This window comes from Melanerpes formicivorus, unplaced genomic scaffold (genome assembly GCF_026170545.1).
Source record: "Melanerpes formicivorus ecotype bairdi unplaced genomic scaffold, bMelFor1.0.p_v2 SCAF_47, whole genome shotgun sequence".
NCBI classification, from domain to species: domain Eukaryota; kingdom Metazoa; phylum Chordata; class Aves; order Piciformes; family Picidae; genus Melanerpes; species Melanerpes formicivorus.
The window spans coordinates 3,740,458-3,764,348 of NW_027142399.1; the positions used below are offsets into that span (position 1 = coordinate 3,740,458).

Genomic DNA, 23,891 nt, shown 5'->3' on the forward strand with positions numbered 1-23,891 from the left:
GTGGTCACCAGCACGGAGCTGCCAGCCTGGGGGCTGACGACGGTGACATTTCGCCTTCAGATGAGACAAAACCTTCCGCCCTGGAGTTGCTGGGGAGACTGCCCCTTCATAAGGCTGCACGCCTGGGAGCGAGCCTCTGTAGCTATGAAACCAGGCCAGTGCCTGGACACAGCCCCTCTCTGCAGATTAAGGTTAATCAGAGGCTCCCCCAGCCCACGGAGCCCACCGAGCTCTCCCAGCGGAGAGCAGGCCGGCGGGAGGTGGGAGCCAGCGCCTCTCATATCCCCACCGGCGAGCACGACCTGCCCCTGCTTTTGTTCTCAGCTGCTGCCCGGTGCTTTTCATTACATCCAGCCCCTGCTCATGCACACATGGAGGGGGAGAGAGCCCACACAAAGAGAAAGAAAAAAGCTGCCTGCTAGAAAGCCAGTAATTACGGGGCTGGGGCTTAGGGATCCCGCATGGCAGTGGTTCACACATACGGCCCCTCCGGGGCCCTGCTCCCCTTCCCATTTCATTAGCAGCAAGCTGGGCTGCCAAAGGAAACTTTTGCCCCCCCCCCCCTCAGAGAAAGGGGACAGTTGCACTTCTTTTCTTATCTGCTTTGAAAGCAATTTCACTGCTGCCCCCAAGAAGCCTCAGTGTGCACTCAGGAGAGCACAAATGCCATGAGTTGGTTTGTCATCACAGCAATAGAATAGAAATAGAATAGGATAGAATAGGGATAGAATAGGGATAGGATAGGGATAGGATAGAATAGGATAGGGATAGGATAGGATAGGATAGGGATAGAATAGGGATTGGATAGAAATAGGATAGGGATAGGATAGAATAGGATAGGATAGGGATAGAATAGAAATAGAATAGGATAGGATAGGGATAGAATAGGGATAGAATAGAAATAGGATAGGGATAGGATAGGATAGGATAGGATAGGATAGGATAGGATAGGATAGGATAGGATAGGATAGGATAGGATAGGATAGGATAGGATAGGATAGGATTAACCAGGTTGGAAAAGACCTTTGAGATCATCAAATCCAACTTATCACCCAGCACCATCTAATCAACTAAACCATGGCACCAAGCACCCCATCCAGTCTCTTCCTAAACACCTCCAGGGATGGTGACTCCACCACCTCCCTGGGCAGCACATCCCAATGGCCAATCTCTCTTTCTATGAAGAACTTCTTCCTAACAACCAGCCTAAACCTCCCCTGGCACAGCTTGAGGCTGTGTCCTCTTGTTCTGGTGCTGGGTGCTTGGCCCCCCCAGTGCCTGGAAATGTGTGGTCACCACGTATTTTAGCCAGATCTGGAGGTGATGGATCAACCCTTCAAATGTTTCCTAACCCCACCTGTGACTTGTGAAGGCTTTGCTCTCAAGGTGCATGGGAAGATAAGCACAATTCTCTGTTTGACCACAGAATGGTAGAGGTTGGAAGGGACCTCTGGAGATCATTGAATCCAACCCCCCCTGCCAAGGCAGGGTGACCTAAAGAGGGTCCCACAGGAACACATCCATGTGGATTTGGAATGACTCCAAAGATGGAGACACCACCACCTCCCTGGGCAGCCTGCTCCAGGGCTCCATCACCCTTCAATTAAAGAAGTTCCTCCTCATCTTTAGATGGAACTTCTTATGCTTCAGTTTGTGCCCATTACCCCTTGTCCTGTCACTGGGCATCACTGAACAAAGCCTGGTCCCATCCTCCTGACACTCACCCTTGAAGTATTGATCAGCATTGATGAGATTCCCCCCTCAGGCTGCTCTTTCCCAGACTAAAAAGACTTGATACAAGTAAAGCCCTGCAGGACCAAGCCCTGACCTTCTGTACACACTTGCCACAGGTAATGGGTGGTTTGCAGATGTCCTAACACTGCCAAGATCTGGGTGCTGTGCTAACTCATTCAGGCTGCAGTGAAGCCTAGATTCATAGAACAGGATCACAGAATGGTTTAGGTTGGAAAGGACCTCAAGGATCCTCCAGTTCCAACCCCCCTGCCATGGGCAGGGACACCCCCCACTAGCCCAGGTTGTTCAAAGGCCTCATCCAATCTGGCCTTGAACACCTCCAGGGAGGGGACATCCACAACCCCCCAGGGCAACCTGTTCCAGTGTCTCCCCACTCCTCATCTCCAGCCTAAATCTCTCCTCTTCCAGCTTCAATCCACTCCCTCTCATCCTATCACTACAAGCCCTTGCCAAGACCCAGGCCCAGGACTGGGTTTCCAAACATGCTGAAGGTTGCTTTGGTCCTGCCTCCTAATTCCCACCACTTTTTAGTTTCTCTCCTTATTTACTCGTTAAGTTCCATGGCTCTTAATTTCCTGCACCCCAAACCCTGCTGAGAGCAGCCCCTGCCTACATGGGATTGCAGGCTGCAGCCCTTCCCTCTTGAGGGAAAGGTCAGGGAGGGAGGTTTTGGTGTGCAGAGAAGAAAGGCAGCAGCAGACAGACAGAGAGCACTCATAAAGATCTGGCTGTGAGCCTCTCTGAGAAAATGTCAGGTTGGGGAGGCTCTAATAGCTTTAATCTGCAGTACAAGAGGATTAAAAGACTCCTTCTCAGAGGACAAAAGAGAAAGGGGCAGAGCGGAAGGAGCAGGACAAGGGGAGAATGAAGGCTGCAAGGGGAGGAAGGGAGAAAGTTAAAGGGCTCAGCTCTAAAGAGCATCGGGATTGAAAGAGCTCCCTAAGAAATTTGAAGTGGCCCACAAGGAAAAGGAGCTTTAGCCAGCGGCTTTGCTGTTGCTTTTTCACACCAAGCACACACACTTCAGCCTCCTTCCACCCAGGCAACCTCTTCTGTTTGGCTTTGTTGATTTCCAGGGGTAAAGGAGTAGGAGGGGGAAACAGAAGGTTAATGAGGCTCTGCCAGAGGCGACACTCCAGAGGAGTGGTGGCCATTCGGGGTTTTAAACAGTGCTTTATGGGCTTTGATCCTCACCCCTGCTGTCCCTTGTCCTGGAGGGCCGTGGAGGAGCAAAGGGGCCTGGGAACAGGAAGGAAGTGCAGCAAAAAGCAGGATGCTCTCCTCAAGTACTGCTTGAGCAACCTTTTCTGGGAGGCCAGGAGATGGAGAGAGTGGAACTGAATGGCTAAGGGAGGAAGGCAACTTCAAATACTTCCCAAAGGAGAAAAACAAATCCAGTGCATCAACTGCAGGAGAGGGCAAGGCCAGCAAGCCACCAGTATGGAACAGCTGCACTCCAAACCAGGAAACTCAAAGGCAGCTTTAAAGCATTGCTGATGCAGTGCAAGAAAGAGAGTTTCTAAGGGCTGGATGCTACCCTCAAAGGAAGGCAGGGTTGCTCTGCTACATGAGCAGGGAGGTCTGGACATACTGACATAGTGCATCTGGGTGGAGGCAATCCCAGGCACAAATCCAGGCTGGGCAGGGACTGGCTGGAAAGCAGCCCTGAGGAGAGAGACTTGGGGGTGCTGGGGGAGGAGAAGCTCACCAGGAGCTCTCAGTGTGCACTTGCAGCCCACAAAGCCAACCAGAGCCTGGGCTGCAGCAGAAGAAGTGTGGCCAGCAGGGCAAGGGAGGTGATTCTCCCCCTCTGCTCAGCTCTGGGGAGACCCCACCTGGAGTACTGCCTCCAGTTCTGGAGCCCCTAGCACAAGAGGGATGTGGAGGTGCTGGAAGGTGTCCAGAGAAGGGCCATGAGGATGAGCAGAGGGCTGGAGCTGCTCTGCTGTGAGGACAGACTGAAGGAGTTGGGGCTGTTCAGTCTGCAGAAGAGAAGGCTCCCAGGTGACCTCATTGTGGCCTTCCAGGATCTGAAGGGGGCTACAGGAAGGCTGGGGAGGGACTGCTCAGGATCTCAGGTAGTGATAGGCCTAGGGGGAATGGAATGAAGCTGGAGGTGGGGAGATTGAGGCTGGAGGTGAGGAGGAAGTTCTTCCCCATGAGAGTGTTGAAGCCCTGGAATGGGTTGTCCAGGGAGGTGGTTGAGGCCCCAGCCCTGGAGGTGTTTAAGCCCAGGCTGGATGAGGCTCTGGCCAGGCTGATCTAGTGTGGGGTGTCCCTGCCCATGGCAGGGGGGTTGGAATTAGCTGATCCTTGTGGTCCCTTGCAACCCTGACTGATACTATGATACTACTATGATACTATGACATCAGGACACTGCCATTACTCTCCTCAGTGGCACAGGGACTCTTCCTCCACCTGGCAGTAAGGGCATATTTTAGCCTTCAAAAACCTGTGAAGAATCATAGAGTGGTTTATGTTGGAAGGGACCTCAGAGACTCCTATCCTATCCTATCCTATCCTACCCTATCCTATCCTACCCTACCCTATCCTATCCTATCCTACTCCAACCTCCCTGTCAGGGCCAAAGATTCCTCTCAACTAGACTTGGTTGCTCACAGTTGCTCATCCCACCTGGTCCCCTGAACACCTCCATGAAGGGGGCATCAACAGCCTCTCTGGGCACAGTCCAGAGTCTCACTGCCCTTGTACTGAAGAACTTCTCCCTAAGATCCAGTCTAGCCCTGCTCTCCCTCAGCTTCAAACCATTCCCCCTTGGCCTGTCTGGACACCCTTACCCTCTGCAGCCTTCCTGCAGGATCCCTTCAGCTAATGGAAGGCAGCTCTAAGGTACCCCCAGAGCCTTCTCCAGGTTGAACACCCCCACTTCCCTCAGCCTATCCTTATAGCAGGGCTGCTCCAGCCCTTGGATCATCTTTGTGGCCTCCTCTGGTCTTGTTCCAACAGCTCTGTGTCCTTCTTCTGCTGGGGACACCAGAACTGGAAGTGATATCACCTCCAGGTGGGGTCTCAGCAAAGCAAAGGGGCAGAATCACCACCCAGGGGGCTTGAATTCCCTCACCAGCCTAAAGCCCTGTGACAGTTCAACCCACCCCAGCCCTGAGCAGAGAGAAGCAGCTTCCCTCAGCCCATTGGGTTGAACAGGACTGCAACACTTCCTCTGATCTCTTCAGTTATCCACTTTCCCACAGCTCAGCAGGCTTAAAAGCCAGGAGAGATGCTCCAGGACACCACCAAGCACAATCCAATCTCTAAAGCAGGTTCTCTTGACTGTTGTAGCAGCTCAGCAAAGTGCTGGAGGGCAGGCCAGTGCTCTGGGCACAAGCTGTACTCAGAGAGGCCAAAAAACAAAGAGGAAAAGCTTTTGTAACATAATAAGCAAGCTCCAGACAGGAATTAGAGTGCAAGGTATCCAGTGGAGACAGGGGGCTAGAGGGGCATTAAGGTAGGAAGAGTACAATTACCTGCTCTGGAGGGGAGCCAGCAGAATGGTATCCATTTAGAAGTGCCCAAATCTGGATTTCACATTTACACCCAGAAAATGGCAAATCACAGCATCCTGATTGCCTTCTCCAAGTGTTTGGCTGGAAGGGAAGTTCTCCTGATGGGTTTACATAGAGTCATTGAATTGTTTTGGTTGGAAACGACCTCTGAGATCACTGAGTCCAACCATCAGCCTAAGGCCACTAAGCCAAGTCCCAGAGTGCCATGGCCACACAGTTTTTCAACACCTTCAGGCATGGGGACTCCACCACCTCCCTGGGCAGCCTGTTCCAATATCTAACCACTCTTGCAGCAAAGAAATGCTTCCTAAGGTGCAACCTAACCCTCCCCTGGCACATGTTCAGGCCATTTCCTCTCTTCTTATCATCTGATACTAAGGAGAAGAAACTGATCCCCAGCTCACTCCAACCTCCTTTCAGGGAGCTGAAGAGAGCAATGAGGTCTCCCCTCAGTTTCCTTTTCTCCAGACTAAACACCCCCAGCTCCCTCAGCTTGCTCCTTCTCAGCCCTGTTCTCCAGCCTCTTCCCCAGCTTTGTTGCCCTCCTCTGGACTTGCTCAAGCCCCTGGCTGTATTCCTCAAGGCAGCAGAGCCATGAGATGGCCAGGACAGGCCCTGCCATCCTGCTTTTCCATGCAGGTGGTGGCAGGAACGCTGGCAAATGCCACTTTGAGTGCCTGTCTTAGGGACAGAACCCCCAGTTCCCTCAGCTGCCTCTCCCCAGCCCTGTTCTCCAGACTCTTCCCCAGCTTTGTTGCCCCTCTCTGGACCTGTTGCAGCCAGGAGTGAGGGGCCCAAAACTGAACCCAGTGTTTGGGGTGTAGCCTCACCAATGCTGTAACAGGAAAGCTCACCCCCAGCTTCATTTGGGAATGCTGCTGGTGTTCAAGGCCAGGCTGGATGAGGCCTTGAGCAATCTGGTCTAGGGGAAGGTGTCCCTGCCCATGGCAGGGGGTTAGGAACAAGATGATCTTCAATGTCCCTTCCAACCCAAACCACTCTATGAATCCCAGTGCACAGCACTGGAGCTGCTGGTGCTCTGCTGCAAGGCAAGCCCTGCACCTTGCAGCACAGAGAGATCATGCACCCCCCTCCCCCCAAGGCACCTCCAGGCAAGAAAGCCAAATAAGAGCAGCAGGCAAGGGAGCACAGCCCCCACTTCGATCTGGTATTAATTATCCACTGCTCTGCAGAGATAAATGTTTAATCCTCTGGCTGTTGACCCTGGAACTGGCCCAATCTACCCTGGGGTGGATATTATACAGGGGAACTTGGCTGCAGCTCCCATCCCTGCATCATGTGCTGGACAAATGTTCACTGGCTTGTAGGTAATGGATTTCATAGGGTGTAGAGGATCTCGCTGTGGCAGAGCTAATCCACAATAATACATGACCCAAGCACTCCTTGTATCAGGTTTTAATTCTCCCCCTTCTGCTTTTCTGTCCATGCAATATTTCAGCTCTCCTGTGGAGTTTCTCTTTTTCAGCCAGCCTTGACTTACCAGCTTTCCTCCCCCAGCATCGGTGTCAAGGGGAACTTCCCAAGCAGCAGTGCCCAAGGGAGGTGCAGATGTAGAATAGAATAGACTAGAATAAACCACGTTGGAAGAGACCTCCAAGATCATTGAGTCCAACCTATCATCCAACACCACCCAACCAACTAACCCATGTAACCAAGCACCCTGTCAAATCTCCTCCTGAACACCTCCAGGGATGGTGACTCCACCACCTCCCCAGGCAGCACATCCCAATGGCCAATCTCTCTCTCTCTGTGTAGAACTTCCTCCTGACCTCCAGCCTGAACCTCCCCTGGTGCAGCCTGAGACTGTGTCCTCTTGTTCTGGTGCTGGCTGCCTGGGAGAAGAGACCAACCTCTGCCTGTTTACAACTCCCCTTCAGGTAGTTGTAGAGAGCAATAAGGTCACCCCTGAGTCTCCTCCTCTCCAGGCTAAGCAACCCCAGCTCCCTCAGCCTCTCCTCACAGGGTTGTGTTCCAAACCCATCACCAACTTTGTTGCCCTTCTCTGGACTTGTTCCAGCAAGTCAACCTCCTTCCTAAACTGAGGAGCTCAGAACTGGACACAGGACTCGAGGTGTGGCCTAACCAGTGCAGTGTACAGGGGCACAATGACCTCCCTGCTCCTGCTGGCCACACTGTTCCTGATGCAGGCCAGGATGCCATTGGCCCTCCTGGCCACCTGGGCACACTGCAGGCTCATGTTCATCCTACCATCAACCAGCACCCCCAGGTCCCTCTCTGCCTGGCTGCTCTCAGCCACTCTGACCCCAGCCTGTAGCTCTGCCTGGGGTTGCTGTGGCCAATGTGCAGAACCTGGCACTTGATGATGATGAGGCTGCACAAGGCCCTGCTCCTCCAGGTGTCTTCCACTTTCTTCCAGGAGAATATCCAAAGATTCATAGCTTCATAGAATGGTTTGGGTTGGAAAGGGTTGTGAAGATCATCCAGTTCCAGCCCCTCTGCCATGGGCAGGGACACCTCCCACTATCCCAGGTTTGCTCAAGGCCTCATCCAGCATGGCTTTGAACACCACCAGGAAGGGGAAACCCACAGCCAACCTGTTCCAGTGTCTCCCCACCCTCAATGTCAAGAATTTCTTCCTAATTTCCAGCCTAAATCTCCCCTCTTCCAGCTTAAAGCCATTGTCTCTCATCCTGTCACCACAAGCCCTTGTAAAAAGTCCCTCCCCAGCCTTCCTGTACCCTTCAGGCAGCTCTAAGGTCCCCTCAGAGTCTTCTCTTCTCCAGGCTGAACACCACCCAGCTCCCTCAGCCTGTTCTCACAGCAGAGGTGCTTCAGCCCTTGGATCATCTTTGTGACCCTCCTCTGGACTCACTCCACCAGCTCTGTGTCCTTCTTATGCTGAGGACACCAGAGCTGGAGGCAGTGCTGCAGGTGGGGTCTGAGCAGAGCAGAGCAGAGCAGAGGGGCAGAATCCCCTCCCTGTGCTGCTACTCTCACTGCTTGGGATGCAGCCCAGCACACAGCTGCCTCCTGAGCTGCCAGTGACCACTGCCAGCTCATGTTGAGATCTCCACGTTGCTCCTCTGGTTTCACACTCACTGCAAAGCCTAAATCAAGAAGTTGGCTTCTCAGGGAGCTAGAAGCTGAAGCTACCAGAGATGGGAAAACTGCTCCTACTTCTGCCCAAGCTACTACAGACTTGGTCTTTCCTATGCCACTGTGTGCCAGGAGGGCAGATCACCATTTCAGGCCCACTGCCACCAGCCCTGCTGCCCCAGCCTGGCAGTTTAGGACACTCAAGGGAGGTGCCTGCTGCCCTCTTCCCACTCCCACTTGGGCTTTCTTGCCTCCACCCTACTCACTCTTCCCCGTCTCAGGGGGCAGTGTCTTGGCAAAGGTGAATTCCAAACCCAAAGACAGAGACATGTTTGAAACTGAGTATTATTGTCCACAGAACAAGAGCCACAGGTGCTTGGGAGCACCACCACCACCACTTTGCTCCCCATTTAACAACAAAACCAGGTTTCCAACACAGGGCTTTTCTACACAGACCTGAAGACCTGCACCCACACTAGCTGCTGACACAAGGGTTTGAACACAGGAGATGCAACAGGGCATGGTGACACTCCCTTATCCCCCAAACCATCAAGAGCAAGCTCTGGTTCAACACCACAGCCAATGATTTAGCTTCCAGTGGTGCCCTGAAGCTCTGGATCACTGCACTCTGCTGTTACAGACACACACCAGCAGCCTCTCCTTCCAGGGAAGCTGAGGCAGGGGGGTGATGAAATGTGTTCCTTGATGCCACACAGTCAGCAAGGGGTGGGCTGGAAGCAGAACAAGTGTCTCCAGCAGGATGCAGAGAGCTGAGAACCCACCTGAATCATGTTCTGCTCCATACAGAAGCCTGCAGCTTGTTCTTGAGCTCCAGCCTGGCTGCTCTCACCTCTTTCCCCCTTTAGGCAGAGGTGGCTTGAGCCTTCTGCACAAATCCCTGCAGAAGAAAGGGAGCTGGCTGGGAACAGACACAGAGAGAGTGACTCAGAAGTTGTTTTGTTGGCCTGGTTTGTTTGACCAAAGTGGGGTTCCTAGTCTCAGTCCAAGGGCAGTGAAAAACTTGCAGCCCACCTGACTGGAGAATTTTGCCTTTGCCACTGTCCTGCTGAATCTAATCCCCAAATCACAGTGAGGCAAAGAACTGGCAGCAGGAAGAGAGCTGAGCTTTTTATTGGATTTTGGATTCCCTAACAACAAGAGGGGGGGAGAGAGAGAGAAAGAGAGAGAGAGAGAGAAGGGCTCCTTGTTCCTGCACTGCTCCTGGGCAGCTTCACCTCAGCTGTGAGAATGGACTAAGATCCATGAAGGAGAGAATGGGAGCTTGAAGCTTAGCCAGTGAGAGCATGAGAAAGGGCTCTGGCAAGCCTGGGTGCTGCTTTTCCTCACTTTAAGAGAAGAAAGGGAGGTCTGGGGGATTAAAACTAAGACTCTGCAATCCAAAGTCCTGGGGTTTGTCCCCAACTCTGCTGCTGACTTCAGAGTCTGCAAGTAAATCTGCCTCATCTCCCCTGCCCCAGCTTCTCCCCTGGTAAACTGCTGCTGCTTCACCGAGGGAGTCTGCAGAGTGCAGGCTCTGAGGTCCCTGTGTGAAAGTGCAGGAGATGGAGACCCCAGGCAGCGAGACCAAGCACAAATGATTGTCACAGCAGCCCAGCAAAGCCCCAGCTCTCAGGCTATGCTCCTTGGAGCCTGCCAGCAGAGATGATTTCCATCACAAGGATTGACTATGGAGTGACTCACATGATGTCAGAGGTCAGGGTTAAAGGCAGGGTTTTGCTGGGGCTTCCCAGGAAAGCCATAGCTGCTTCTTCCAACATCACATCCAGTGTAAGGACTGTGCCAGACCTCTGCCCCCACGGGGAGCTGGCAGTGCCCAGCTTGCAGTGTGTGTTCCTGAATGATCCTTTGCAGGCAGTCTCTTAATGATATCCCTAATCAGTGACAGACTACAATCTTGGAGCTCCAAAGCCAGCAAATTAATGAGGAAGCAAGAGCAAGCAAGCACACCAAGAGTGCCTGGGAGGCCACCAAGCACAACAGGGGCAAGCTCCATCAGCCCTGGCTGATGGCTGCTGCCTCTGCTGCCCTCTCCTCAAGACAGGTGATTAGGAAATGGAAGGAGTAGGTAAAAGGAGGGAAACAGGAGCCTGGCAGTGAAGGACAGAGTGGAGCAGCTACTCCAAGGAGAGGATGTGTGGGAGTCCTGCTTCCCAGCCTGCTGCTTGGCCACTGGGGATTATCCCATATGAAGCCTTCTCCAACTGCACTCTTAAGCTACTTAACACCCCTGCTCCCTTCTTTTCCAGGCAGGTGGCAGGGCCACCCCCAGCTCACAAGTGCCACTGCTGAGAACTGGCTCTGAGAAGCCATGCACAACTGTTTTGCTTCATTACATTGGGCTCTGCCTCGTCTTGGGATGTCCTTGGAGCTCCCTAAAAATGCTGGCAGCAAGCTAAGCACACAACACACAGCAGAAGCACAAAGCAGCACACACCACTGTGGGGCCATTATTAAGCAGCTGCCTCTGAAAGGAGCAGAGTCTCTGCTTCCAGCAGTAGGCATGTTGGAGTTACATCATCTTCCCTCCAACCAGGCCACAGAGTATCCAGCTCCAAGAAACAGCAGGCTGCATGAAATGCCTGTCCTGTAACATGGAAACTAGTCATGATCCTGCACACTTCCCTGTTGGAAGTCTCCTCTTCAAAGTGCTTTAATCTGCAGACAACACCAGGAGCAGCATCTCCTTGACCAGCCAAGTCCAGCTCTGGGCAGCTGCTGTTTCTCCCAGGAAGTACACCAGAACAGGTCACCAAACCAGGCTGTTGGTGCATGTTCTCCATGTCCATTTGTCCTGCCACAAACCTGACAAACCCACTCAAGCCTTGGATGACCTGGAAAAGCAGCTGCCAACTCAGTGTGCTGGGTGGCACTGGGCATGGTGACCTGGCAAGCTGGCTAGAGCCCTCTGCACACAGCTGCTGCAATAGTAGGCATAGCAAAGCCTGGTGGCATAGCAAAGCCTGGGGACAGAACAATCGACCCCAGAGCCCAGGTGGGGCTCTCAAGCCCATCTCTGTGGCTGCCCATGACTCATCTGGAGTTCCTCCTGGGTTCAGAGGTGCTCACTTCCTTCCCCAGCTTGCTGTGACCAACACTCTGTGTGGGAGGTGATTTCCTTGCTGGGTCACACATGGGTCAGCAGTATTTCAGTTCTGTGCCTTCCCCCTGGCAGCCTCTGGGACTAAAACATGGCTCAGCAGGCAACATGCAGAGTCCTCTGGGGTCCAGCTAAGCCACTGCTCTTCAGCCTGGGAATAAGTCTCTTTTGCAGGACCACAGCCTAACCTGCTTACATCCTGATGTTCAGTCAGCAAGAGATGCCACAACAAGACCATGTCAGTGCAGAGGCAGGGGGAAGCAGCTCATTTTGTCCCAGCTGCAGGACAGCAGCCCTGAGTTCTGCACTGCTTCCAAAAGTGGGTCTTTGATGTTGACTTCAGGGCTGCCAGCGCATCTCCACCTCTCCATTCTCTCTCCATCTTCCTTCTGGTAAAATGGATGATGCTGGTGTAGGCACAGGGCAGGCTGCTTAGAGAGGAGGGCTAGCACTTGTTTTTCCCGTGACCTGCCCTGGAGAGGCCTCTATCAACTTCTACCAACAAGACACCATCCCATCAAGTCTCCACACGCCAGCGCCAGCTGAAGCCACGGAAGCACACCTGATGTGCTGCCTGCCTTTAGATGTTCAGGAAAGTGGGGCAAGAAAGCAGGATTTGTGGGCAGCCTCCATATCCTTCTCCAACTCTCCAGCTCAGCAGAGGTCAGGCATCTTCATTCCAGGCTCTCCATCAGGTCAACAACAGAGCAGATGCTACACGGCAGAAAACCATCCTCAGCCTCTGACGCTGGGCTCAATCCATTACCCAGCCAAACCAGAGAAGCCTGGAAGCAGCCCCATGTAGCACTGGCTGGAACAATTGCTTTGCAAGAAGCTCCCAGACATGTTCAGTAAGCCCTGGAAATCAAATCAGCCCATGCCTGTGGCTGCTGCTCTCCTCCACTGCTGGCTGCAGCAGCCAGGTCAGTGCGCTGCTTGCTCCAGGCCTCCGGAGGCAGATGGCGCGACAGCTGCGGTCTCAAGCTCATCGCTGCAGCCCTTCACAACCAAGAACTCCAGCACAATATCCAAGAGGCAGAAAACCAGGTGCCTGAAATGAAGAGAAGAGAGGGCTTAGGCTGGTCAGGGCCCAGCAGAGCAGGGAGAAAGGCTCCAGGCAGGCAAAAGGCAAAGCTCAGGTACAGAAGGTGGATTCTGGCTGCCGGCAGGGGAAAGACAAAAGGCTTTGTGTGCTAGAAGAATTGGTTCAAGGGATGGTTCAGGGTTGGGTTTTCCCCCTGTGCACACACAAATGCATCTTCTGGAGTGGGGTGGCACATGCACTGCCCTGCAGCTAAACAAACCCACTGCTTTCCAAACACAGGGTGATGGGCACCCAGAGGAACACTGTCTGCACAGCTCTGCAGCCCCCCAAGCTCCTCTCCAAACAGCAAACCAAAGCAGGGTTTGTCTTCTTCCCTCTGACAGCCACAACCAAGCAGGCCCAGCAACCTAATTAACAGGACTGGCTCAATAATCTCCAGCCAGACCAAGGTCCTAGACATGCACCTTCATAATAAGCAAGCCAGATGCCCTCTGCTAGTATAAATCTGGGATGATTAGCCAGATACGTCCTGTGCCAGGAGGCTGGCAGCAAGAATCTCTTGGTGAAGCTCTGCCTGTAGCTTACAGACCCCACCACAAAAGCTAGCAGGGAAAAAGAGACCATAAATCCACTTACCTGTTTATCACAGGCTGGCCCAGGGACTCCAGTACCAGCTTCCAGCTCATCTGACATTTACTGGTCCCAAGGACTTCTTGGATTACACCTGTCAGAGACAAAGCTTTAGGAACTGTGCACTTGCACACAGCAGTGCAACAGGGTCAGGCTTCTGCTGGTGGGTACTAAATCAAAGTTCCTGATGATGCTCTAAGCCTCAGGCATCTCATGGCCAACATGACCATGCCAGAAACCAGCCAGGGACAGTGCCAGGAAAGTTATTCCAGGCTGGAAGAGCATATCCCCAAAGGACAGTGAGGGCCCCTGAAGCTGCAGCAAGGAGTTAAAAGTTCAGTCTGCACTCACATGGATTAGGCAGCAGCTGCTTTAATGCCAAAGGTCCTGGTGTCAGACTTCAAGAGAGGGAAATCCACTGCAGCTGGGCTCATGGTGTCAGTCCAGTGGAAAAGCCAAAGGCTTTGCCTTAAGAATCTTCCCAGCAGTGGTGCTCTTTGGCAGCAGGGGGGAGCACAGGGTGGCACTGCCTTGCCTGAGCCCTACCTTCTTGGAAGTGGCTCAGCAGGAAGCAGCAGCACAGGGGACGAGGCCACTTTGCATCTGGGAATCGCCAGCACGTGTCCTTTCCCTCTGAGCTCTGCTGCTCCCCAAACACTTATGCAAGCTATCTAGAACTGGGAAACTGGGGGGTTTGCTTGCAGGAAACCATTCAGACCTCCAGGGTCACAAATGTTTCCCACTGCCTCAGCATGAGCAGGCTCCATCTCTGTGTTTAAGAACACTCCCAGCGATGCCAATGCACTGGAGGGCTCCCCAGCCACCCTCACTGCCCCTGCCTCAAGGGCAGCTGCCACATCCCTGGGGCACACTCACTAGGCAAGATCCCCATCAGGCTCTGCAGGGCTTGCTCTGCTGCTGCTTTCTTCTGTTCCTCTGTCCTGGCTGGTTTAGGCACTGCTGGCAAAACTCCTCCAGGCCAGATGGATTCCTGGAGCAACTGGAGGTACTGGACCCAACGCTGGGTGCAGGTCAGGTTAACCACTTGGACTTCCAGCCACCTGTGGGCAGATGGAGAGAAAGGGAAATGGCAGGGGGGGCAAAAATCAAGCTTGGTACCAGCTCACAGAATCACCAAGGTTGGAAGGGACCTCAGAGATCATCAAGTCCAACCTGTCACCACAGCCCTCATGACTAAACCATGGCACCCAGTGCCACGTCCAATCCCCTCCTGAACACCTCCAGGGACGGTGACTCAGGAGCTCTCTGCTGATTCAGAGGCCCTTGGAGGGAATAAAATCAGCTTGCTGGCTGAGTCAACATGCATTTCCCAAGTCCTTATGTTAAATATTTTCCTAAGTCTTCATGAGCTGAGCTTCCCTGTGCACCAGCAGTATGTCAGTGCTGTCCATCTGACAAGCAGAACACGAAAGCAAAGGCACAGTGAAAAGCAAAAGCCATGAAAAGCTCCACCACCCTTCTGCCTGCAGGAGACCAAGTGAGCAACCCTGCAGGGAGCACAGCTAAGGGATGTGCCTGGCCTTAGCCTCCTGAGCTATGTCCATACATGAGCAGATGGCAGAGAGGAGACAGAGCTGGGAGAACCACCAAAATTGGTGGTTTAGTTCTGCAGCAGCTCTCTGGGACTGCCTGCAAGGACAGCAGCGTGGTCTGGCAACCAGTGCTCCCCTCATCAGTCCTTCTGCTACCCAAAGAGCCAAGGCTGTCTTGCCTGGAGACCCAAACACACGCTCCCAGGATGGCAAGGCACAAACATCCTGCTGCTTTCCGCTCCTCTCAGCCCCCTGCTTCCCCGCTGCCAAGCCCTGCTCCGTCTGGTGGCAGGCAGTGAAACCAGCTCCACTCCCACCCCACAGCCCAGCTATTAAAAGCAGAGTTAGGTACCTGCCAACAAACTGCTGGGCAGCCAAGGCTCTGCTCTTTAGGAGGAGAACAGCTTGCACATCCCAAGGCTGTGGGAGGCCTGGAGGGCTCTGCAGCCTCCATGGGGGAGATGAGTCCACACCACCGGCTGGGAAGAGCCTGCTGCATCAACAGGTGAAATCCCTTCCCTGTGCAGCAGCAAGAGCCACGGCAGCCAGCCACAGCTCAACACTGCTTAAAATCTTGCCCCTCAGAACAAGCAGAGGCCAGCAGACGAATCCCTGGTGCCACCAAGGCCAGCTGCAAGGCTCCCATGGATTCAGCAAGCCCAGGGCCGGGCGGCGCAGCGCCGCCGGCTCGCTGCCCTCGCCCGCAGCGGGAGCGGAGAGCGGCCACGGGGCAGGGAACAGGCTCCCGACTTCACCCAGCCCTTCAAGGAGTCCCTGAGGAGAGGAGGCCACAAGCAGGGCCAAGAGCCCCGCTCCTCTTGGCAGCTGGGGCTCGTGCTTGCAATTCCCTCACCGCTACGCCCCGGCAGCTCCCGGCCCGGCCAAGCGCGCAGGTCCTGCCAAGGCAAACTTTATTTAACCTGCGCTCTGCCAGACTGTCTGCATTCCTCTGGGGCCAGCCACAGGGCCAGCACTCTCCTTCCCCCTGCACCCAGCACAGCCTGAGGGCAGAGGTGGCAACAGCAGCACCTCGCGGGAGCCAGCGGGGAAGGGACGGCCAGTGGCCAGCGCCAAGGATGCAGGGGCGGCCTGCAGCAGCACCTAAGGCAGCCAGGGGTGAAGGAAAGGCCAGTGGCCATCATCAAAGCCACAGTGGCCACCATCAAAGCCACACTGGCAACCTGCAGCAGCACCTAAAGGCAGCCAGGGGTGAAGGAAAGGCCAGTGGCCATCATCAAAGCCATAGTGGCAACCTGCAGCAGCACCTAAAGGCAGCCAGGGGTGAAGGAAAGGCCAGTGGCCATCATCAAAGCCATAGTGGCAACCTGCAGCAGCACCTAAAGGCAGCCAGGGGTGAAAGAAAGGGCAGTGGCCATCATCAAAGCCATAGTGGCCACCATCAAAGCCACACTGGCAACCTGCAGCAGCACCTAAAGGCAGCCAGGGGTGAAGGAAAGGCCAGTGGCCATCATCAAAGCCATAGTGGCAACCTGCAGCAGCACCTAAGGATAGCCATGAGTGAAGGAATGGGAGCTGGTCATCATCAAAGCCACAGTGGCAACCTGCAGCAGCACCTAAAGGCAGCCAGGGGTGAAGGAATGGGAGCTGGTCACCATCAAAGCCACACTGGCAACCTGCAGCAGCACCTAAAGGCAACCAGTGGTGAAGGAAAGGCCCCTGGCCAGCGTCAAAGCCACAGTGACAACCTGCAGCAGCACCTACAGGTAGCCAGGGGTGAAGGAATGGCCAGTGGCCAGCATCAAAGCCACAGTGGCCACCATCAAAGCCACACTGGCAACCTGCAGCAGCACCTAAAGGCAGCCAGGGGTGAAGGGATGGCCAGTGGCCAGCATCAAAGCCATAGTGGCAACCTGCAGCAGCACCTACAGGTAGCCAGGGGTGAAGGAATGGGAGCTGGCCACCATCAAAGCCACAGTGGCAACCTGCAGCAGCACCTAAAGGCAGCCAGGGGTGAAGGAAAGGCCAGTGGCCACCATCAAAGCCACAGTGGCAACCTGCAGCAGCACCTACAGGTAGCCAGGGGTGAAGGAAAGGCCAGTGGCCACCATCAAAGCCACAGTGGCAACCTGCAGCAGCACCTACAGGTAGCCAGGGGTGAAAGAAAGGGCAGTGGCCAGCATCAAAGCCATAGTGGCCATCATCAAAGCCACAGTGGCAACCTGCAGCAGCACCTAAAGGCAGCCAGGGGTGAAGGAATGGGAGCTGGCCAGCATCAAAGCCATAGTGGCAACCTGCAGCAGCACCTAAAAGTAGCCAGGGGTGAAAGAAAGGGCAGTGGCCAGCATCAAAGCCATAGTGGCCATCATCAAAGCCACAGTGGCAACCTGCAGCAGCACCTAAAGGCAGCCAGGGGTGAAAGAAAGGGCAGTGGCCAGTGCCAAGGATGCAGGGGCGACCTGCAGCAGCACCTAAAGGCAGCCAGGGGTGAAGGAAAGGCCAGGGGCCACCACCAAAGCCACAGTGGCAACCTGCAGCAGCACCTACAGGTAGCCAGGGGTGAAGGAATGGCCAGTGGCCAGCATCAAAGCCACAGTGGCAACCTGCAGCAGCACCCAAAATTAACCAGGGGTGAAAGAATGGGAGCTGGCCAGCATCAGTGCCATGGTGGCAACACCATGCTCCTTCTTTACCTCCAAGGAGGTTGGTGCCAGCTCAGGGTCAGCCTCTTCTCACATGCAACAAGTGCCAGGAGAAGAGGAAATGAGTTCAAGTTGTGCCAGGGGAGGTTCAGGCTGACATAAGGAAAAATTTCTTCCCAGAAAGGGTTGTCAGACACTGGAACAGGCTGCCCAGGGAGGTGGAGGAGTCCCCATCCCTGGAGATGTTCAAGACACATGGATGTGGTGCTGAGGGATGTGGTTTAGTGGCAGTGGCTTAGCAGCAGAGGTGGGATGGTGAGCTCTGGGTGAGGGGTTGGACTTGAGGATCTCAAAGGTCCCTTACAACCTCAACAGTTCTATGGCTCTGTGATTGCCCAGCACAAAATGTGCCTGAAGGCTGGGGAGGCAGCAAGAAAGCTGGGGAGGGACTTTTGACAAGGGCTGGTAGTGACAGGATGAAAGGGAACAGATTGAAGCTGGAAGAGGGGAGATTGAGACTGGAGACAGGAAGGAATTCTTTCCAGTGAGGGTGGGGAGACACTGGCACAGGTTGCCCAGGGAGGATGTGGATGCCCCCTCCCTGGAGCTGCTCAAGGCCAGGTTGGATGAGGCTTTGAGCCACTTGGGCTAGGGGAAGGTGTCCCTGCCCATGGCAGGGGGGTTGGAACTGGCTGATCTTCAAGGCCCCTTCCAAGCCAAAGCATTCAGTGAATCTCTGAGTGCCCCTGGTGATGCCAGTGACAGCACTGGCAACGAGGAGCCATGGCTTTTATGCTCAGCCTCACCAAGGTCCTCAAGTACTGCAGCTGCTCCAAGAGGTCCAAAGCACAGCTTCTACCTGTCTTAGAGGACAAAATGTCACAGCACAGCCTGGGGGGGGAAAAGGCCATGTTTGAACTGCAACAGCTTGAGAGGGTTTTTATCTCCAGCCATCAGCAGAGTTTAACACCCTGGATCACATTAAACCCTCCAGCCATCCCCAAGCAAATTAAAGTGTTGAACTGTGGCTCCTCCAGGGGCAAGAGCTTTCATTAAGCTGCTTTTTCATTAACATGTTTTCCTACCCAACCTGCCTTCCTAATTGAGAAAACAGTTGACAAGCAACAGAAGTTGAGAGACCTGGGGACAGAGCTGCAAACAGGCCAGCCCTGCACCTAGGGAGAGCAGATTGAATGACAGCTTGGAATGCATCTCAGCCACACTCACTCACCAGCCTCTCAAAGGCTGCAGGAGGCACACAACAAGCTTGCTTCTTTCTTGGGAATGCTCCTAAAGCAGCCCCCAAAACCCAAGCAGAAGAGCTGAGCTTTGAGAAGATACTGCTGGACAGCAGCACTCTGAGCTGGGTTAGGAACCGGCTGGAGGCTGAGCCCAGAGAGTGGTGGTGAATGGTGCCACAGCCAGCTGGCAGCCAGGCACCAGTGGTGTCCCCCAGGGATCAGTGCTGGGCCCTGTGCTCTTTAACATCTTCACTGATGATCTGGATGAGGGGATTGAGTCAGTCATCAGCAAGTTTGCAGATGACACCAAGTTAGGAGCAGATGTTGGTCAGTTAGAGGGCTGAAGGGCTCTGCAGAGGGACCTCGACAGACTGGACAGATGGGCAGAGGCCAACAGGATGGCATTGAACAAGTCCAAGTGCCAGGGGCTGCACTTTGGCCACAACAACCCCAGGCAGAGCTACAGGCTGGGGGCAGAGTGGCTGAGAGCTGCCAAACAGAGAGGGACCTGGGGGTGCTGATTGACAGCTGCCTGAATATGAGCCAGCAGTGTGCCCAGGTGGCCAAGAGGGCCAATGGCATCCTGGCCTGCATCAGGAATAGTGTGGCCAGCAGGAGCAGTCATTGTGCCCTGTACTCTGCATTGGTTAGGCCACACCTTGAGTCCTGTGTCCAGTTCTGGGCCCTTCAGTTTAAGAAGGACATTGAGAGACTTGAAGGTGTCCAGAGAAGGGCAACAAGGCTGGGGAGAGGCCTTGAGCACAGCCCTGTGAGGAGAGGCTGAGGGAGCTGGGGTTGTTTAGCCTGGAGAAGAGGAGGCTCAGGGGTGACCTCATTGCCCTCTACAGCTACCTGAAAGGTGGTTGTAGCCAGGAGGGGGTTGGTCTCTTCTCCCAGGCAGCCAGCAGCAGAACAAGAGGACACAGTCTCAAGCTGTGCCAGGGGAAGTTTAGGCTGGAGGTGAGGAGAAAGTTCTTCCCAGAGGGAGTCATTGGTCATTGGGATGTGCTGCCCAGGGAGGTGGTGGAGTCCCCATCCCTGGAGGTGTTCAAGAGGGGATTGGATGTGACACTTGGTGCCATGGTTTAGTCATGAGGTCTGTGGTGCCAGGTTGGACTTGATGATCCTGGAGGTCTCTTCCAGCCTTGGTGATACTGTGTGATACCAGATGTTTCCAGACAGCTCAAGAGAGGGCTGAGAAGTGACAAGGGCTGGAGGGTCCTACACAAACAGTTTACCATTCCCAGCTCATTCATTTGCATCAAATCACCAGAGCCAGGCAAGGGGACCTGCAATTGACAGCTCTAAATCTGCTCCAGTGTGCACCAACTGGGATTATGCTTCAAGGTTTTAGTTCCCACAGCTGCAAAACATCCTTGATGGGAGTTTAGACTTGGTCTGGCAGCTCCTTGACTTCCTCTTCCTTGACTTCCTTCCTTAGGAAGCAAAGGGCAGGATCCAGGGCTGGCTTTGCCCCACCTGCACCAAATGTGTGCTACAGCCACAGAGAAGATGCCAACTTCCCCATCAGAGTTGGAGGTGCCCCAGCTCGCTGCAGGGGGGTAGGACAAGATGAAATTTGAGGGTCCTAATCTCCAGGCTCAACTCTTCCTACTCTCCAGTCTCAATCTGCCCTCAGACAGGCATCAGACAAGGCAGCAGATCAGGGTTAACTTGCAACCAAGAGTTTTCCTCCTTTCTCTCCACCTGAACCTGGTGAAGTCACCATCACCACCCACTCTGGAGGATGCACACTGCACTTCTACAGCACAGGGACACACATCAGCACCAAGCATTAAACACTGAGGAGCAAAGTCATTCCCTCAGCTCTCACAGCTGGGGAGAAGCAGAGAATCTGTTCAGTTGGAATAGACCTTGAAGATTATTCACAGTGAGAGGGGGGGAGATACTGGCACAGGTTGCCCAGGGAGGTTGTGGAAGCCTCATCCCTGGAGGTTTTGAAGGCCAGGCTGGATGTGGCTGTGAGCAGCCTGCTGTAGTGCTGTGTAGGATGAGAGGGAGTGGATTGAAGCTGGAAGAGGAGAGATTTAGGCTGGAGATGAGGAGTGGGGAGACACTGGCACAGGTTGCCCAGGGAGGCTGTGGATGTCCCCTGCAGGTGTTCAAAGTCAGGCTGGATGAGGCCCTGAGCAACCTGGGCTGGTGGGAGGTGTCCCTGCCTCTGTCAGGGGGGTTGCAAGTGGCTGATCTTCAAGGTCCCTTCCAACCCAACCCATTCCATGCATCCTGAAGTCCAGCCATTACCTAACCACCAAATGTGCTGCCAACCAACTCAAGGAGGGTCAGACCAAGCTTCACTGGCAAGTCCCACCCAAGCAAACCCCAGGTCTGTGGCAAATTGGCCTTTCCATGGCAGACTTGTTGCCCCAGGGTCAGGACTAACAGCTCACACTTCTCACACAAGAACTCCAAACATGTGCTGCTCCAAGGCTGACCTTTGCCAGCAGGTCACAGATGATTTTTTCCTGTGCTATTAAAGGACCAAGCATTTGAGATGGAAAGCACACACAGGTAGAAATAAATCCAGCAAGGACCACAAATAGATCTACCTTGGAGGTTTTTTTTTTGGGGGGGGGGGGGGGGTGGATGGCTTATGAGCTACTATTTCCACTCTGCTATTTGATGAAGAAATAACCTTAATAAGAAAGAAAGGAAAACAAACCTATCTCTGAACCATCTCCTTACACTTCAACAGGGCCCAGAAATAGATAGAAAGTGACCTCCCCAGGCTCAGACTTTCAAATGCTTTGGTAATGCCCAATGCAAAGAGCCAGACTGCAAAGGCTACAAGTCCTGGACCTCAGTCTGGAGGTGCATAACTTGTCCATGTTGTAAGGGCCCCTCTGTTTTAAATAGCTGCTGGTGAAGGAATGAAATGGCTGCTAAAAAAGAGCCCATTTAATGCCAAGGCTTAAGCTGGAACTCCAAGGTCAGCTGAAGGGTCCATTAAGACAGGAACGGTAGCAATGCCCTGGGAATGAGAAACAAGGCCTGGGGGGTGCATACCTGGGGCCTTCTGTGGCTCTTACAAGCACCAAGATTTAGAGAATGGGTTGGGTTGGAGTGGGCCTTGAAGATCATCCAGCTCCAACCCCCTTGCCACAGGCAGGGACACCTCCCACCAGCCCAGGTTGCTCAAAGCCTCATCCAACCTGGCCTTGAACACTTCCAGGAAGGGGAAATCCACAACCAACCTGCTCCAGTGTCTCCCCACCCTCACTGTCAAGAATGTCTTCCTAATCTCTGGTCTAAACCTCTCTTCCTCGAGCTTCAATTCAGGTTTAGTTTCTGAGTCTGTTCCAGGCTGTTGTTAAACCCCTTGTAGAGAGAGAAGGGGAGAGGGGAGAGAGGGAAGAGGAGAGGGGAGAGAGGGAAGAGGAGAGGGGAGAGAGGGAAGAGGAGAGGGGAGAGAGGGAAGAGGAGAGGGGAGAGAGGGAAGAGGAGAGGGGAGAGAGGGAAGAGGAGAGGGGAGAGAGGGAAGAGGAGAGGGGAGAGAGGGAAGAGGAGAGGGGAGAGAGGGAAGAGGAGAGGGGAGAGAGGGAAGAGGAGAGGGGAGAGAGGGAAGAGGAGAGGGGAGGTGAGAGAGAAGCATCCCTCCATAAATCAAAGAACACAAAGCATCCTGAGTCCTTTCAAAAGTCTGGCCCAAGACACATAAGCAAAGCAAACTTTCCTTACTGGAAATGTTCCTCTCCTGCTGCCCTATAAAAGTTTACAGTTGTGGATGCTGTGAACAATTTGTCCTGTACCCCTGCCCCAGCACAGGCAGTGAAGTGTTTGACCAGGGAGGCAGTGGCCAAGTGCCTGCCCTCAAGCAGAGAGCCTTGCCAGCCCTGCACCTCCCAAGCACAATTCCCCTGAGGGCACCAAAGGAAGCCAGAGAGAAATGGAGCTGCTAGGAGCTCACACTGGTAGCATTTCACAGAATGACAGAATGGTAGGGGCTAGAAGGGACCTCCAGAGATCACCAAGTCCAAGCCCCCTGCCAGAGCAGGATCATCCAGGGCAGGTCACCCAGGAATGCATCCAGATGGGTCTTGAAAGTCTCCAGAGAAGGAGAGTCCACAACCTCTCTGGGCAGCCTGCTCCAGGGCTCCAGCACCCTCACAGTAAAGAAGTTTCTCCTCCTGTTGAGGTGGAACCTCCAGAGTTCCAGTTTGTGCCCATTGTCCTATCACAGGACACCACTGACAACAGCCTGAGCCCTTCTTCTTGCCCCTCACCCTTCAGGCATTTGGAGACATTCACAAGATCTCCTCTCAGGCTGCTCTTCCCCAGGTCCCTCAGCCTTTCCTCCTCACACAGATGCTGCAGTCCCTTCAGCATCTTCACAGCCTCTGTTGGATGCTCCCCAGGGTATCCCTGTCCCTCTTGACCTGGGGAGCCCAGAACTGGACACAATGCTCCAGGCGTGGTCTCACCAGGGCAACTTGCATCCAGCATGCCTCCATCAGCCTGGCCAGGGGGGTTTTTCTACCTGCTTGGCCCGAGCAGAAGCCCTGTGGGGCAAAGAGGAAGAAAACCAGCTCATCCCCTGCTGCCTGCAGGGCTGAAACCACAGCTCAGGGCTGGGCTTTGGGGCACTGCCCTGGGGCTGCTGTTCCGTGCTGCTCCCTCTGAAAGACACCTGCTGCAAAAGCCCGGCCTGTAAACACCCAGGGCTCCAACTCCCAGCCTCCTTCTCCCTGCTGTGCCTTAACCCAGCTGCTCTGTTGTGTTTTTCTTTGCTCTTCTCAAGTCAGAGCCCCCTGGCACGCCCTGGGGCTCAGGAAAGGGGGAGAGAGAGCGGCGTGATTAACCGAGAAACCAAGCCCCAAAGCCCCTTGATTGTTCAACAAAGCATCCTTTGCTTTCGATAACATCTTCATCAAGTATTTATTGAGCCAATTAAGCTCTCAGCAGTGCCCCAGGGGAGAGGCCAGGCTGTCTCAGCCAGGTCCTGCTCACAGCAGATTGCTTCATTAAGCCCACTTCAGAATCAAAATACCTAACAAAAAAAAACCCTACCCCACCATTAACCCTTCCCAAGGCAGGGAGGAGGAAGAGCAGCAAGGACACATTCTGGCCCCTCAGCCCTTTTCTTCTTTGTCTGCTCTGATTGAAACAGGAAGTGGTGGAGGTTTGGGTGGGTATTTTAAATCTAGGGTGGGGGGTGAGGGGGGGAAAAGGCAAGAGAAATAAAGTTGGCAGGGATCTTGACAGTTGAAAGGGAATCAAAAGGCAAGAGAGTGAGGCAGGCAGCTCAAATAATGTTGCAATTGTTATCAAAGCACAGAGAGCTTGCTTCATTCTAGTGGCTGTTTTTGGAAGAGAGCTGCTTCTAGAA

General features: G+C 54.0%; 1 protein-coding gene across 2 annotated transcripts in view; it reads right to left on the reverse strand.

Moving 5' to 3' along the window:
• Positions 1–9,460: 9,460 nt before the first annotated feature.
• The window catches only part of SNX19 (sorting nexin 19), a 32,051-nt gene continuing 17,620 nt past the window's right edge, over positions 9,461–23,891 (reverse strand). The window contains exons 9-11 of one of the 2 annotated variants that reach the window (XM_068160045.1): positions 14,027–14,211; positions 13,157–13,244; positions 9,461–12,526 (exon numbers count right to left, since the gene is read on the reverse strand). In XM_068160045.1, the coding sequence (XP_068016146.1) occupies positions 12,400–12,526; positions 13,157–13,244; positions 14,027–14,211 (400 nt within the window). In that variant the 3' untranslated portion in view covers positions 9,461–12,399. Of the gene's footprint in view, positions 12,527–13,156; positions 13,245–14,026; positions 14,212–23,008; positions 23,065–23,891 lie in introns of those variants that run through there. The other variant, XM_068160046.1, reaches the window with a different exon arrangement.